Here is a 14,208-nt window from a genome sequence, read left to right as displayed (position 1 = left end):
AAACTGTTTACTTGATTTATATTTTATTGTGATTTGGTCTCTTATAGAAATGGAAAATTTCTTCAAATCTTTGGAATTGAAGGTTTATTTAGCTATGACCTAATTAACTTAGTTTTTAGAGAAGGCTGTTGCTAATTAAATACAATCGAATATAGTTTTAGGTACTCATCTAATCTAATAAACACTTTCAATTTAAAGAGAAAACTGTCAAATAAGTTCTTTATAAATTGTTTTATAGCCTACCTACATAATAAAAGAAATTTCAAGCCAAATACTAAAGAAATGTCAGAAGACTCAGAAAAAGAAGACTATTCAGACAGAACAATCAGTGATGAAGATGAATCAGTATGTTTTTCTCAACCTTATCTTACTTAAGATAAAACTTGTGTTATAAAATATAGATTCTCAGTAAAAATATTATAAAATCAATTAGATGTAAAAAATCAATTGGACATTTAAATTACTTGTCATTGAAGTTGGAAAATAATTTGAAAACGAAGATATTACTGTGTGCGGTATGCCTTATCTAAAAAGAGAACCTATACTGATAATTTTTCTGAAAAAATAAAATTGGGTGAGATCCTTCTGAGTTTTATTAAAATGTGTATATTAAACCATTATTAGGGCTTCGTTTTTTTAATTCATGCCCACTTATTTTCTTGTGTGTACTAATTCTACCATGTTCATTATAGTATGTATCATAATGCTGGAACCTCATATATTCTAAACCTACAGTGTATCACCATAATAGGTTTAATGAGGCTCTGATGTAACAAAGAACTTGGTAGAAAAGGGGGGAGGGGTACAAAATGCAGTATTTAAAAATATTTTTTCTAATTCTAATACATACTTATGAGAGATTTTATTCACATTTTAGTAAAGTATAAATTATCATGTTAGTAAGTTAAGATCCCCAAATAAGTGCCGCAAAATGATGTATAACACTTCAAATCTATGGTTTTCTGTGTTTTTTTTTCTTTTTGTTAATTTTTGTTATTCTTAATTTAAATGGTTTTGCCAAGTTTACCAAGAATCTTTAAACTTTACTTTTTCTCTACAGTCATTAATATGACCTTACTCTGTGGAAGAAGACTGAAAGATGAAAACTTTCAGGATATTTGAAGTGTTGGGTGCTTTAATAGCCCATAATAATCTTATTTTTTTCATTCATTATAGATTAAAGATATGTCCTTAATTCTTAGTACAGAGTAGATATTAAAAAAATTTCTGGCCTTGGAAACTGCTGATTTTTCAAAGAGAAATATTTTTAAACTCTTGTTTTAGGATGAGGATTCCTTCATGAAATTTGTAAGTGAAGATCTCCACCAGTGTGCACTTTTAACAGGTTTGAATTTACCCATATATTCTTCCTTCTCTTTATGATGAAAAGTGGATGAAAAATAAGAAGCTGAGGAAACTATAAAAAAGTCATAGTGAATAATATAGGGCATTATTATTCCGTTGTTGGATAAGAAAAGAGAAATGTATTCATTTTTTGTAAGAATCTTTTGGAGTTCAAACTCTTAACGTTTGTTTTAGGTAAACCTGACTTTTAATAAAACTAAGTGCAAGTGTCAATACTTTGTAAAGGACTTAACATAAGAATTTACCTTGGCATTTCTTTAAATAACAGTCTTTAAAAGCATTTACAATATGACTCGAGTTATACTGGACGCAATGTTTTGGAAATTATTTAAATGAAGTGTGCCTGTATAAAGAGTCTCCTTAATAGTCATTCATTTGCAAATGTACATGTATGTGGGAATCTTGATGTATAGTTTCAAATTTATACATTTAGAGTTGTACTTTCAAATATACACTAAAGTATTTCTTCCAAATATTCGCATATCTATCACAGATATTTTGAAGTTGAAGATAAAGCATTTATTTACTTAGTCTTTTTTACCACCATCTTAAAATCTTTGCTTTTGACATAACCACTATTCTCAGTTTGGTTTTATCCTTCTAGACTTTTTTCTTATTTGTACACATATCTATACCCTACTCAGAATATTTGTAGTACTATTTTGTGGACTTCTCCCTTCCGCCTTTTTTTAATTTTAAAATTTCCCAGTCTGTTGGAAAAAAGGAGGTAATTCACTGTTTTAACTAACATTTCCTTGATCGCTAAAGAAATTGAGAATTATTTCATTTGCTTGTCTACTTACTTCCCTTGTGTTATGAATTTCTCATTCATAGTAATCCTTTGTTAACTTTGTTTACATTGCTTTCATTGTTTAGAATTATTCTGATCTTAAGTTTATCATTATTCACTTGTGGCTCTTTATTTTTATATCTGTTTAAGCTACAAAGGCCTTCTCTATCCCAAGATTATTAATATTATTATCTGTTTTCTTTACTTTTATGCACTTGTTTGAATTTTGGTATTTAATTTCTCTATAATTTACATTTATAAATAGTATGAGGTATGTATCTAATTTTGTTCCTTAATTTATAAATCACTAATAATGCCTTGCCATTTTTGAGTCATACTGTAAATTCAAAAAATGTGGTTTATTCACATAATGAAACACTAGATGCCTAATAATTTTCAAATAAGTGGATTTATATAACAACCCTGAGAAGTAGTAAGGGAAGGTAATATCATTTCTTATTTACCTATAGTAAGATTTATGTTCAAAGAGGCTACATTGGCCAACCAAAATCATATAGAAACAAAGTAGTAGAGTAGAACTGTTTGTTTGACTCCAGTTGCTTTATCTGCTATTGTACAGAAACAGCCAAGAACTAAATCTGAGTAAAAAGCCACATTTTAGAGATGGAAGAGCGAGAGGAGTCACTGAGACGAATGTAATCAAGTATGTGAAAGGTAGAGAGAAAACCAGAATGGGTAGCATCTTAAAAGACAAAGGAAACGAGCTTAAGGAGGGGTGATTATCAACATCTAATTGATGTCCCAGTTATCCCATTGAAAGAGAGGGGGCCTCTGCACTAACCCCATTATATTCTATGTGAATTATGTTCCTGGGGTGATGTCACATAGTGGCCCTAGAATGAGAACTGAGAAAAAGTCATGAATGAGAGTTCAGCCTTTGAGAAGATGGTACTAGTAGGTGGTGAGGAAACATAGTCAGTAGGTGTATTTAACCCATTAGATGAATAGTTGCCTCAGTGTGGTTTTTAACATGACTCAACAATAAACAGTTTGCTAGGAAAACTGCAAGAAACAAATGCAATCCCTGTCAAAATCCAAAATGTTTTTGCAGTAGCCATGCGAATTTAGCATAAATTAATAATATTTGAGGTCAGCAATTGTTTTTAGCTATTGTGAAGATCAGTCATTACAAAGTTTAATTAGTACTTTTATTTTTAAAATGCCATGAGTTATAAAATATTTATAATTACATCCACAAATATTCACAGATTAATGGTGTCAACTCGCTATACTCTTCCATGCTTTGCTTCTTATCACTCATGATTGTGTTTGAATCTTTTTTCAGCTGACCCCATTAGTGACCCATGTTTCCCCCGGACAACACAGATACTATTGGAATATCAGCTAGGGAGATGGGTTCCTCGTCTTCGTGAACCACGAGATTTATATGGTGTCTCTTCTTCTGGTCCACTGAGCCCAACACGGTGGCCATACCACTGTGAGGTCATTGATGAAAAAGTCCAGCATATTGGTATGTTCTTAGCAGTTTTGGGGACTCACACATTAGTAAATTTACTTTGCCAACCTTGATTTTAATAAAGAGACTCATGGTGTTTATTCCAACAGAAATATAATGTTGGAATATATAATGATACAGATATATAATTTTAAATTTTCTAGTAGCCACATTTCAAAAGATAAAAAGAAACAAGTGAAATTGATTTCAAAAATATATTTATTTAACCCAAATATATTCAAAATATTTTACATTCTTTTTTTATATGAAGTCTTTGGAAACTGGTGTGTAGTTATTCTTACATTTCAGTTCAATTCCAATTTCTCCACATCCTTGCCAACACTTTTCTTTTGGTTTGTTTTTTGTTTTTGATGATAGCCACCCAAGAGGTGTGAGATGATATCTCACTGTGGTGTTGATTAACATTTCCCTGAAGATCAGTGATGCTGATAATGCAATCTCTGTCAAAATCCTAATGACGTTTTCTTAGAGAAATAGGAAAACAACTCTAAAATTCAGCTGGAACCACAAAAGGCTACAAATAACCAAATCTTGAGAAGGAAGAAGAAAACTAGAAGCATCACATTTCCTGACTTCAAAATATATTACACAGCTACAGTAATCAAAACAGTATGGTACTGGCATGAGGATGGACGTTTGGAAAAGAATTGGAACAGTCTAGAAAGCCCAGAAATAAATCCGCATATGTATGCTCAACTGATCTTTGACAAGATTGCCAAGAATACACAATGGGGAAAGGATAGTCTCTTCAACAAATGTTGTTGAGAAAATTGGATATTCACATGCACAAGAATAAAATTGGATGACCCCTTTCTTACAGCATACAAAAAGAATCAATTCATAATGAATTAAGGACTTAAACATAAGACTTGAAACTGTAAAACTCCTAAAAGAAAACATAGGAGAAAAGCTAATGACATTGTTCTTGGCAATGACATCATAGATATAACCCCAAAAGCACCTACAACAAAAGCAAAAATAAAGAAATGAGACATCATCAAACTAAAAAGTTGATGCACAGAAAAGGAAATAATCAACACAGTGAAAAGGCAACCCATGGAATGGGAAAAATATTCGCACACCATATATCTGATAAGAAGTTAATCTCTAAAATATGTAAGGAATTTCTACAGCTCAAGAACCAAAAAGCTAATAACCAGATTTTAAAATGGGCCAAGAACTTGAATAAATGTTTTTCCAAAGAAGACGTACCAGGTGTATCTTTTGACTTTTTATGTAAACTGATAAAAATATTTGCCCATTTTGTTGCTAGTTGTACTTTTCATTTCCTTCTTGATTTGCAAGTGCTCTATATATTTATTCAGGAGATTGGCTTACTATATCATGTATGTTGCATATTTTTTTCTGGTTGTCATTTGCCTTTTTGTCAAGTAGAAATTTTTAATTTTTATGTCATCACTTTGTCTCATTTTGCTCTGGCTTCTGGATTTTGAAATTCTCATGTTTCTCTTAGCACTTTTCAAGTTGTATTTTTTGTGATTAAATTTTTTCCATCAATCCATTTTGATGCAAGAAATGAGCTCCCAGTCCATGTCTGTTAACTGTCTAACCAGTTGTTCCAACAAAATTATTAAATTATTTTTCGACTGCTGATTGGAAATGCTACAATTATTAGTAAACTCCTAGGTCTAATTTTGAATTCTATTCCATTAACCTGTCTATTCATTATGGTGCTCAAAAACCTTTAATGCTATAGCTTTAAAACTATAAATTTTGATATGCGATAAACTTAGTTCCCCATCATTCCTTTTATTTTTTAAAAAATTTCCAATTTCTTAGCTACTTTTTGCCTTATTGTATTTCTGTATGGAATTTAAAATAAGCTTTCCTGGTTGTCCCAAAATTAATACTGGTAACTTTATTGTGATCACATTACAGTTATAGATTAAGAAAGAGTGACATCTTTACAATATTGCATCTTCCTAGCCAAGAACAAGGTATGTCTCACTATTTATTCTTGTTTTCCTTATTCTCCCTTAGTATAGTTTAAAATTTTTTCCTGTACCTTTTCTAAGTTTTATTGTTAGGTATTTTATTTTGTTGCTATTTTTTATTAAATTTATTGGGGTGACATTGGTAAAGAAAATTATATAGGTTTTAGTTCAGTAATAACATCTTATGTATATTGCACTGTGTGTTCACACCCAAAAGTTAAATTTCCTTCCATCACCATATATTTGACTCCTTTTACCCTTACCTGCCCCCATCCCCCTTTCCCTCTGGTAAACACTAAACTTGTCTGTGTCCATGAGTCTCTCTGTGTTTGTCTTGTTCATTTGTTGCCTTATTTTGTTTTTATTTTAAATAGAAACTTTATTGCATATTACTTTCTAACTTGTTTTGTAGAGTAAAGTTAAGTTTTGTGTATTAATTTTCAAAGTTTCCACCTCTTTTTTTCTAGTTTTTAAGTTGTTGTATATATGCTTGTTATACAATTGTATCATCTAGTAATGATGTAATTAAATCTCATTTCTAATGTCTATACATCATACTTCTTTTTCTTGACTGAATTGATTTGTACTTTCAGAAAAATACTTAATAATTTTACATTCATCTGGTTTCCTCATTTTAATGAGAATGCTGTTAGTGTTTTCTCTTTAAGCAAACAATTGGCTTATCATTTGAAATAAATTTGCTTTTGATCCTATTAAGGAAGTATCCATTTATTCTTGTATTATTAAGAAACTTTACCAGGAATAATTACTAAATTTTATTAAATGCCTTTCTAACATCTATGGAAAGTATCATAATGTTCTCATTTGGTGTTTTACTTTAGTGAATTATACTGGTAGCTTACTTAATATAGAACCAGCTGTATATTATTGGAATAAACTGCAGTTAGTCATTGTGTATTTTGTGTGTTGCTAAATTCTGTTTGCTGACATTTTATAAAAGATTTTTGCTTTAATGTTCATAACTAAGATAAATTTGTAATTTTCTACTTTTGTACTTTTTTAGATTTTAGTATAAATATTATTCAGAAGTCTTCCTTATATTCTAAAACAGTTTGAATAAAACTGTACTAGTTCTTTGAAAATTTGATAGACTTCCCCTAAAACAGTCTGGATATACTTATTATTGTTGTTTTAGAGCTACAGAGAATATTTTTATTGTAAAACTTTTGTTCTTCTTTGTTAGTTCTGTTTAGGATTTCTACCTATTCCAGGGACAGTTTTGGTTATTTATATTTTCCTAGAAAAATAATGCTTTCATAAAGGATTTTTAATTCATGTACATAGATTTAGTCAAAGTATTCTCTTGTAATTATTATACTTTCCTTTGACTCTATGGGATTTTTTTTCCCTCTGTTCTAATATTTTATGTTAAGTATTTTTTTGCATTCTTATTTTCTTCTCCTCTGATTATGTTAGTGGGATTTATCTTGTTAGTTTCTTCAAATAATGTTTGAATATATTTATTAGTTCTGTTGTATTGTTTTCTAATTCATTAATTTATGATTTTTTTATACATCAGATTTAAGTTTATTTTGGTGGTTTTTATTTAACCTTTATTTTTGTATTTAACTTCTTGTTTCCTAATTTTTTATTATGAAAAATTTCAAATATAGAGAGAAGTTGAAAGAATTGTACAGGGACACTCAAAACTCACCAGCTAGATTTTTATTATCAATTATTTGCCGTATTTATCACATATGTAGCCAACTATCCATTCCTCTCTCTACCCATCTACTACCTCAATTTTTTATTTATTTCAAAGTAAGTTGCAGACATCCTTACATTTCACCTCTAACATGTTAGCATATTATTAGCTAGAGTGTAATCTTTGTTTATGATTCTTTTGTATTTTTGAGGTAAATTTTATGTTCAATGAAATATTATGTTCTAGGTCAATGAATTTTAGCAAATGCATACATCTGTGTAATCCAAACTCCTACCACAACGTAGAACATTACCATTATAAATACTTAGGTGTAAATCTAACAAAATAAGGATAAGACGTGTGCTTAAAACTGTATAATGCTAATGAAAGAGATCAAAGAAGATCTACATAAATCAAGAATTATACCATGTTTGTGGATTGGAAAACTCAATATAGTAAAGCTGTCAGTTCTCCAAATTGATGGGTTCCAGGCTATTCCTATCAAGATTATTTTGATAGATAAGGCATGATTATTCTAAAATTTATACAGAAAAGTGAAGGGACTTAGAATTTAAAAAAAAAAAAAACAGAAGGCATAAAATAGAAGGAATCAGCCTACCTGATTTCAAGACCTTTTATGTAGCTACGGTAGTCAAGGCCCTGGGGTATTAGTGGAGGAATATATATAGACCAGTGGAACAAAATAGAGAATCCAGACATAGAGCCACATAGACATGCCCAACTGATTTTTGACAAAGGTGAAAAAGCAATTCAATGGAGGAAAGTTAACATTTTCTTCAAGTTTTGGACACTAATAGGTCAAAAAAAAAGAAAAGACTTCAATCTAAGTCTAGTGCTTTATACAAAAAATTAATTCAAACTGGTCACAGACTTAATTGTAAGACATAAAATTATAAAACTTTAAAATAGAAAAAAAATCTTCACAATCTAGAGCAAAGCACAGAGTTCTTAGAATCAACACCAAAAACATGATTAATAAAATGAAAAATCGATAAATTGGATTTTATGAAAATTAAAAATTTTGCTTTATGAGAGATATTGTTAAGAGGAAGAAAATACAAAAGGATGAAGACAGGCAAAGGGTAAAATGTTCATGCCAGATGATTCTGTCCCTTTTTATGAGGAAAGCAGCTTTCTCAAAAATTTCACCAGTATTTTTTACATCTTATTGGCCAGTTTTATATCATGTGGCTACTCCTAGCCACAGAGAAGCCTGGAAAATTGAGAGTTTTAGTGGAACTCATTACAATTCTGATAAAGTCAAGTTTTCAGAGGTAAAAACAAACAAAAAAAAGTGAACATTGAGAGGGCAACTGGCAGGGTATGCAACAACTGTAATTTTGCATGGCCTTCTAAATGTTCTTTTGTTTATGTAAGAGCGATCTAACTTGAACTGATATGTGATGCTGCATATGGAAATGGCTTATCCTGGCAATTGCTTAATAAAGTCACATAGTCTGCCTTAAAGCAAAATTAAGTGATCCCTTAGCACTACTGCACTTTTGTATGTGCTCTGAAGCCTTTTGAAGAAGTACCTACATTTTGGATACCCTTGTTAAAAAGAAGTTATGTAAAGCTTTATCGCAGATAACTCAAGTCTAGAACAAACTCACTATTATAACTGAGAACAGTTTTAAAGCCTTGAGTATTCTAAACTTGGAGGATGTATGTAACTGTCCTGAGAAGTCTGTGTCTAAAAAATAAAAGGATGTAATTACCAAATTAAATGAGAACCAGATATAGACTAATAAGGAATGCCAATGAATTAGATAACTTATATGAGATGGACAAATGCCTAGAAAGATAAAACTACTAAAACTTACTCAAGAGGATATAGAAAAATCTAAATAGACATATAATAAGTAAAGATATTGAATTAGTAATAGAAAACCCTAAGCAATCCACTAAAAAAAAGCAATTATTAGAACTAATAAATGAGTTTGGCAAGGTTGAAAGGTATAAGATTAATATTTTAAAAATCAATTATATTTCTATACTCATAATGAACAATACTAAAATGAACTTAAGGAAACAATTTCATTTAAATAGTTTCAAAAGAATATAAGGATAAATTTAAGAAAAGAAATATAAAACTTATACTCTGAAAACTATAAAACATTGTTAAAAGAAAAAAATAAAGAAGATCTAAATAAATGAAAAGACTCCCATGTTCATGGATCAGAAGAGTTAGGATTAAAATGGCAGTCCTCCCCAAAAGAATCTACCAATTCAGTACAATTTCCATCAGAATACTAACTACCTGCTTTGTAGAAATTCAAACTGATCCTAAAATTATATGGAAACTCAAAGAACCTAAAATAGCAAATTATATATATATATATATATCTTGACAAAAAACAAATTTGAGACTCAATTCTCAATTTCAGAACTACAAACTAACAATAACCAAGACAATGTTGTACTACCATGAAGATAGGCATATAGATCAATGAATCAAATTGAAAGTTCAGAAATAAACCATGTGTTTGTGATCAACTGATTTTCAACAAGGGTGGCAAGTCTATTCAATAGGGAAAAAAATAGTCTTTTCAACAAATGGTACTGGGACAACTGGGTAGATAGCTGCATGCATTGTAGATGAAGTTTGACCCTTACCTCACACCATATAAAAAAATTAACTTAAAATGGGTCAAAACCCAAATGTCAGAGCCAAACTATAAAGCTCTTAGATGAAAACAAAGACGTAAATCTTCATGACTTTAGATTTGGCAACGGATTCTTGGCTATAACACCAAAAATGCAAGCAACAGCAACAACAAAATATGAGTGAATTATACTTCATCAAAATTAAAACTTTTGTGCTTCAAAGAAAACTATCAAGAAAGTGAAAATACAATTCACAGAATAGGAGAAAATATTTGCAAACTATCTGATAAAGGACATATAGAGCTCTTACAACTCACAGTAAAAAGACAATTCAATTAAAAATGTGTGAATGATCTGAATAGACATTTCTCCAAAGAAGATAAACACATGAAAAGATATTCATGAGAAATGCAAATTAATGCCACAATGAGATAACCACTTTACACCCTCTAGGATGACTAGAATCAAAATCAGATAAGAAGTACTGATGAGAATATTGAGAAATTAGAATCCTCATATTCTGATGGTGGGAATATAAGATCATGCAGCTACTTTGGGAAAGTTTGACATTTTTTCATAAAGTTAAACATAGAGTTACCATTTGACCTAAGGAAGGTACTTTTTGATAAGCTGCAAACTGGACCCTATTGTACAGGTTCTTTCTCCCGTTCTAATGGTAGAGTTTCATATTTTTTATTATAAGGACTGTTTATTAATAAATAGTTAAATAAGAGCATAAACAGATTTTTGAAATCTCTAATTCTTTAACCCAAATGTCTGGCTGTCATTCACTTTGTGACAGTAAGCATACACAAAATTCAGCAAATAGCTGAAATTCCCCAAATTTTCAGAATCAATGCTGTTATCAATTCACGATTCATTTTGGTTTGAGTTGACTAAGGGTTTCAACTGATGAGAGGCTTACTTTTTAGTTATAAATTCCTCTATTGTTTATTATCAATTTATTTGGTTGTGAGTTGTTCAGCTACCCGAAAATGTGCAGTGATACATACTGACATCAGTGTTCTAGTTTATGCTTTTTCTAAAGCTAGACTTGATTCCTATTATGTCAAATACACTTTGTTGCTAAAGCAGTAGTACACATAATCCTCAAAATGTCCAATTATATCTGTTTATCACCACTAAATTCTTTTTTTTCTTACTGTTCCAGTGACTATATTTGGGATCATAGAGGCCGGCTCTCTCTATTGGAATATATTTATTACCAGAGCCAGCACAGTCTTACACACATAAGCCAATAATAAAAGAGAAATAGGATAATGAGTCATCGCCAAACTATTGTTCCACTAAAAAATGGGAACAACTAGGGTAAATCAAATAGATCATGGTCAAAAATTTGGTCAAATATAGATATGTATTTGAGCATGGTTCAGATAAGCTTAAGAAATTTGGTCCTAAAAATAATGAAAAAAAGGAAAGCTGGTATAGCTAAAGAAGGGTCCAAGGATAGCCTTTGAGGAGACAGAAGAAACATGTTTATAAGCTTAGGTGACAACCATTATCAGGCAAGAGGCTGAAAATGCAGGGATAATAAAAAATGGAGCAAGATTCCCAGAGGTGGGTCAGAAGGGCATCAAGCATCCAGGAGAAATAGAAACTTTAGTATAAAATCTATAATGACACAAAATAATCAAGAACTACTCACTATAATAGTAGAACAAGGTGTGAATGAAATGTTATGGGTTTTGTTACAGTGTGACAATATTTATTATTACTTCCAGTGAACCCTTGGTAAAATCTGGCCCCACATAAAATACTAAACTTTGGCCTAGATCTACCAATGAACAATTTGAAAATATACAATAAAATTTTCCTGTTTTATTTTTGTCGTATTCAAGTAATGTTTTCTCTTTCTTTACAGATTGGACTCCTTATTCTGAGCCAGTGTACATCCCAACAGGCCTGGAGATAGAACCCCTTTATCCAAACTCCAAGGAAGATACTGTGGTTTATCTAGCTGAAGATGGTAGGTACATAATGAAACATGTTGCTATAAAATATAATTTGATACCTGGGTTAATGTCTTAGTTATATTTGTTTTGCTATTTATAATAGAAATGGCAGATTATCAGTAAATCCCTGTCCCCATAAAGATGTGTCATTATATATTGATCCAAATGTTGATTTACTGCTAGTTATATTCTTTAAGGTGTACTATACTTTATGTAAAGTTACTTTAAAATAAAACATTATTTTGGCCATTTGAATGGAGACTTATGTTTACAAGGAATTATGCTTCACGTCAATTTTCAAAGATAAACCAGTGGAATGCTCTGCAATTGTCCTTCCCTCTCCCATAGGTCATGTTTTAATTTCATTCCAAGTTGATGCATTTCTTGAGATTTTCATCTTTAAAAGAGGAAAATAGCCCACATTGTAAATAACACCTAAGATTATATCTCAGAAGAGTGTTCTTAACACTCAAGATCAATATTTTCAGTTTGAGAGCTCTAGTAATGCAAAATCTCATATTTGCTTTATAATAGAGTGTTCTAATAATCAAACATAGACACTGCAGCCTGTATCCTAAACTGTGCTGCTCCTGAAGCACCACATGAGGAAATATGGGTTCTGTATCTTACAGTATATATTAAAATAGCTTCCATGGAACATATGGAACATAATCACAGGGATTGTTTCCTATACAGTAAGCAATTCTAGAAATCATATACTCAAATATTTTTAAACAACTGGAATGAGAGAAGCACCTGATTTTCCTAATTTGATTTCAAATATTTACATGGCTAAGCTTTCACATATTTACATGACTTGCCTTAGAACTTCCACACATAGCTTGAATGAGATCTGATGAAAAACTAAAATAACTGAGTTGAGTCAGTCAGGGTCTTGTCAGGAATTGGAAGGTACACTTAGAGTAAATTTTAAAAGTTTATTAAAAGTTACAAAAGAGGGGACCGAGTTAAGGGATGGTGAAACAACATAAGACTGTCAACAGAGCAGAACTATTATATATCTTAGGCCTGAAAGGGTAAAATGACAATGCTTTACAGACCTGTAGCTGTAAGAGAGGGAAGCCCCCAAACAACTGGATATATAAAATTCTGGTTGATATTTTTTCTTTCAAAGATTTGTTTCTTTAAAGATATTGTTCCAATGTCTTGTTATATCTGTTGTCTTTAATAAAAGGTCAGCCATAATTTATATTCTATGATGTATCTTTTTCTCTTTGGCTGTTTTCAGCAATTTGACTATGACCTGCCTAGATTTGGTTATGTTTATATTTATCCTGCTTAGAGTTTGCTGAACTTCTTGGATCCATAGGTTAATGAGGTGTTTTTCCCTCAATTTGAGAAATTGTCAATCATTATTTCTTCACATATTTTTTCCATACTATTTTTTCTCATCTGTCCCTTGGATTTCAATTATACATATGTTAGATTTCTAGCTATGTCTCACATATCCCTAAGTCTTTGTTATTTTTTGTCCTTCTCTGTTCTTGAGTTTTTTATATGTTTTTAATTTCACTGTCTTTCTTCACAATCTTCAGTTTCTCTCAAGCCCACCAAGTAAATCTTTGCAGTTATTTTACTTCTTATTTCTAGAATTTCCATTCAGATCTTTTTTATAGTTTCCATTTCTTTTTTGAGGTTAATTGATATTTGTTATCTCTATCTTTTCCTTTAAGTCTTTTAACATATATTTAAAGTCTCTATATATTCCAGCATCTGAGTTATCTTGGGATCTGTTGAGTGTGTGTGTGTGTGTGTGTGTGTGTGTGTTTTCACTGTGAATGTATTTTCCTGCTTCTCTGCACGTTTCGTAATTTTTTAGTATATGCAGGACATTGTGAAAGATATGTTGTAGGAGACTGCATCATATTCTTTTTAAAAATTATTTTGAATTTTGTTTTGGTAGGAAGTTAAATTGCTGGCAGATTATTTTGCTCCTTTCAGACTTGGTTTTATTTTTTTTTTTTAATAGGGGCAGGTCTCCTTTCATTTTGTTCTTAGTCCTAGGTCATGCCCTCATTCTTAGATGTGTTTCTTATGCCTAATGTGCAGCCTTTCGGGAGTCATGATTAGATATCTGAGGTGCTCAGTGAAATCTTTCCACTCTGGATATGTTGGAATTCCAGTATATCCTAGAACTGCATGTCCTCTATTGTCTCATCCCCAGAGTAGCACTCTTTCCTGTCTTGCTAAGTCTTATCCTGTGCTTCTAAAGCCAAGCCCTCAGCTAAGGGCTGGGGAAACACCATGTATACTGTTGAGGACCCTCCTTCAATGTAGCTTTCTTCTCTCTGGTGCCCTGCCTCACAAAGTTC

General features: G+C 31.1%; 1 protein-coding gene across 6 annotated transcripts in view; it reads left to right on the top strand.

The window, feature by feature from the left end:
• The window catches only part of AGBL3 (AGBL carboxypeptidase 3), a 48,893-nt gene that overhangs the window by 1,513 nt on the left and 33,172 nt on the right, over nt 1-14,208 (top strand). For 2 of the 6 annotated variants that reach the window (XM_039860603.1, XM_039860605.1), the window contains exons 2-5: nt 239-345; nt 1,285-1,345; nt 3,462-3,647; nt 11,785-11,889. In XM_039860603.1, coding sequence (XP_039716537.1) covers nt 283-345; nt 1,285-1,345; nt 3,462-3,647; nt 11,785-11,889 — 415 coding nt within the window. In that variant the 5' untranslated portion in view covers nt 239-282. Of the gene's footprint in view, nt 1-238; nt 346-1,284; nt 1,346-3,461; nt 3,648-4,010; nt 4,861-5,552; nt 5,747-11,784; nt 11,890-14,208 lie in introns of those variants that run through there. The other 4 variants (XR_005652336.1, XM_039860608.1, XM_039860607.1 and 1 more) reach the window with 4 other exon arrangements.

This window comes from Pteropus medius, unplaced genomic scaffold (assembly GCF_902729225.1).
Source record: "Pteropus medius unplaced genomic scaffold, Ma_sr-lr_union100, whole genome shotgun sequence".
NCBI lineage: Eukaryota > Metazoa > Chordata > Mammalia > Chiroptera > Pteropodidae > Pteropus > Pteropus medius.
The sequence above is the reverse complement of the archived record's forward strand: the minus strand, read 5'-3'. Positions and strand labels throughout refer to the sequence as shown.